The sequence below is a fragment of the Hevea brasiliensis genome, chromosome 6 (assembly GCF_030052815.1).
Source record: "Hevea brasiliensis isolate MT/VB/25A 57/8 chromosome 6, ASM3005281v1, whole genome shotgun sequence".
NCBI classification, from domain to species: Eukaryota; Viridiplantae; Streptophyta; class Magnoliopsida; order Malpighiales; family Euphorbiaceae; genus Hevea; species Hevea brasiliensis.
Window position 1 is genome coordinate 9,381,505 of NC_079498.1, and position 2,533 is coordinate 9,384,037.

A 2,533-nucleotide genomic window follows, 5' to 3' on the forward strand; every position below is an offset into this window, starting at 1 on the left:
ATTAAAGATAAATTAATTTATATATATATTACAATCTTAATTACATATAAATATATATAATTATATTAAGAAAATAAAAAATATATATATAAATTAGTACTTCAATTTGATTTCAATTTGATACGATTTTTGACGAAAAATTAAATTTAATTAAGTGCGATTCGATTATTATATTAGTGATTCTTTTTTAGTTTTAGTATAGTAATATAATTCTTTGATTTGGTTCAAAACTCTAGAAACTGTGCAGAGCCCTTATCATGGTTTTGCAACTTGAAATTCTCCAAATTCTTCATAATTTTTTTATTGTTTTTTCTACAAAAATTCTTAAGCATACAACTATGGATGGCAATGGGTAAATACTCACAAAAATCACCTTATTTAAATTCAAATCTAATCATTATTTTTAATACTTAATCTTATTTCAAATCTAATTAAAATTTATCTTAAATTATTTAAATTTATCCCAATCTCAATTAGTATTATCCAAATAATATCAAACCAGATTAACTTTATATATTTTAATTAATAACCTATGTAAAATATATTTTTTATTAATAGTTTATATTTTACAAGTTTAATAGTTGTAGGAAATATTTATATTCTATTTATTTAAAATATAATATATATATATATATATATATATTTATAAATATTATTATATATATATTATATTTAATTAAATATTTATATAAATAGGTTTAGTACCGAATATTCAATTTAGTGCAAAATCTAAATTCGTGCAAATTCAATTACATGTTATCCAAAATTCGATCCAATATGATTCAGACAGAACCAACACTACTTCTTGAAAAGGAAAATTTTTTTTAAAATAAAATAAAATCACACCCCAGCCGATGAATCCTGCACAAGAGGAAGCAACTCCCCTGAAGGACCAACACCAACACCACCAGAGCTCTTCTCCTCAACAGAGAAATCCTCTCTAACCCACAAAACAGCATGAACCAAAACCACAGGCAAAGAACCCGCTAACGATACAAGAAGATGAATACCAGCATGGGTAAGGACGAGCTCAACCATAGACGCAACAACTATCACAGAAAGCACCACTCTTTTGTCCAAAATCTTATGAACAATGTTAGAACTTGGTACCGCACGTAACAATAACAGGAACAGAGATCCCACATAGGTCATGATCACCAGTAATATCAGAGATACTTTTCTCTTTGGAATTAGGCTAATAAACAGTATAATCCAAACAAAATGAGTGTAATATAGTGCAAAATGGTTCAGGTTTCTGATGATTCTTAGAATAGCTGCTTCTGGGCTTGAAGGGATTTTGAAGGGACATACCAGTTTGAATTCTGCAAACTTGAAGTCGTTCCAGTTTGTTCCGATTGTTGAAGATATCGGCTCACCGGGATCAACCATCGAGGCAGATCTTGTGGTGGCGCTTGGCCTCTGAATTGCTCCATTGCTAGCCATGTTTCTTGATTAGAGAGAGAGCATCCAAAATTTTGAAAGCATGTGCTCTTGGATAAAGGTTGCCAAGTATGAATTAAATATGAGCCGTGCTTTATGGGCTGCTGTGTGCCTTTATATATATATATATATGGATTTTTAAAATCTAATATGTTAAAATATAAATTCACAAATAATATATAAAATATATTTATATCAAAGTAAAATATGCAAAATAAATGATCAATCAATTGATGAGCTTTAATTAGCTTAGTGTTATTGGATTCATTTTCAAGATTATGAGATCTGGAGTTGAAATTTCAATCAAAACAATTTTAATTAATGAGGATATCTCGGCAAATAAAATTATAGAACAAATATTATTGGTGATTTTATGAAATAAATTTCTAATATATAAAAAAAAATTTGAAGAAAAGTGGAATTATTATAGTCAAGGGAAAAAGGAGTATTGATGGACGACTTTGAAGCAATGGTGAGACTCTTGATTGTTATTTGCGTGTTGAATAACTCTACTTACGTGTTCATTCATTCCAAAAGAACAAGTTGCATATGGAATCTGCCATAAAGCTTGAAAAAAATACTCAAGTTACAAGTCAAAGATGACTAAGAAAGGCTTTCAGACACCAAAACAGTCCAACCAGAAGAAGATAAGAAAAATAAACAACCTAATTATAATTACAGTGAGCAGGGAGAAACAACAACAAAAACTTAATTAGCAGATTGCTCAAATACCAGCAGCTGAGACTAAACATAGACTAGTCATTGGATTATTAATATATTATTTTATTTTAATAGTATAATTTAATATATATTTTCTTATATTTTGATAATCATTTTTTAAAATTTTATTAATGATATATTTTTTATATCAAGTATATATATATATATATATATATATATATATATATATATATATATATATACGCCATGGGATGATTTTTAAATTATATTATTAAAATTTTTATACTTTAAATATGAGAAATATTTTTAAAAATGAATTTTATATTTTATAAATAATTTTTATTAAATAATTAAATATATATCAATATAAGTTTTGTAAAGTAATTCACCATTTTTCTAATTGAAAATTTAA

The 2,533-nt window shown here is 26.1% G+C and overlaps 1 protein-coding gene across 1 annotated transcript; it reads right to left on the minus strand.

Annotated features, from left to right (window-relative positions):
- Nucleotides 1-801: 801 nt before the first annotated feature.
- On the minus strand, nt 802-1,551 carry LOC131169252 (PRA1 family protein F2-like). Its single transcript, XM_058149273.1, has one exon. It carries the CDS (start codon nt 1,441-1,443, stop codon nt 841-843), a length of 603 nt encoding a protein of 200 aa, XP_058005256.1. The 5' UTR covers nt 1,444-1,551; the 3' UTR covers nt 802-840.
- Between the last annotated feature and the right edge of the window lie 982 nt (nt 1,552-2,533).

Excerpts from the sequence above, each read along its gene's own strand:
- LOC131169252 (XM_058149273.1), bottom strand. The coding sequence starts at position 1,443 with ATGGCTAGCAATGGAGCAATTCAGAGGCCAAGCGCCACCACAAGATCT.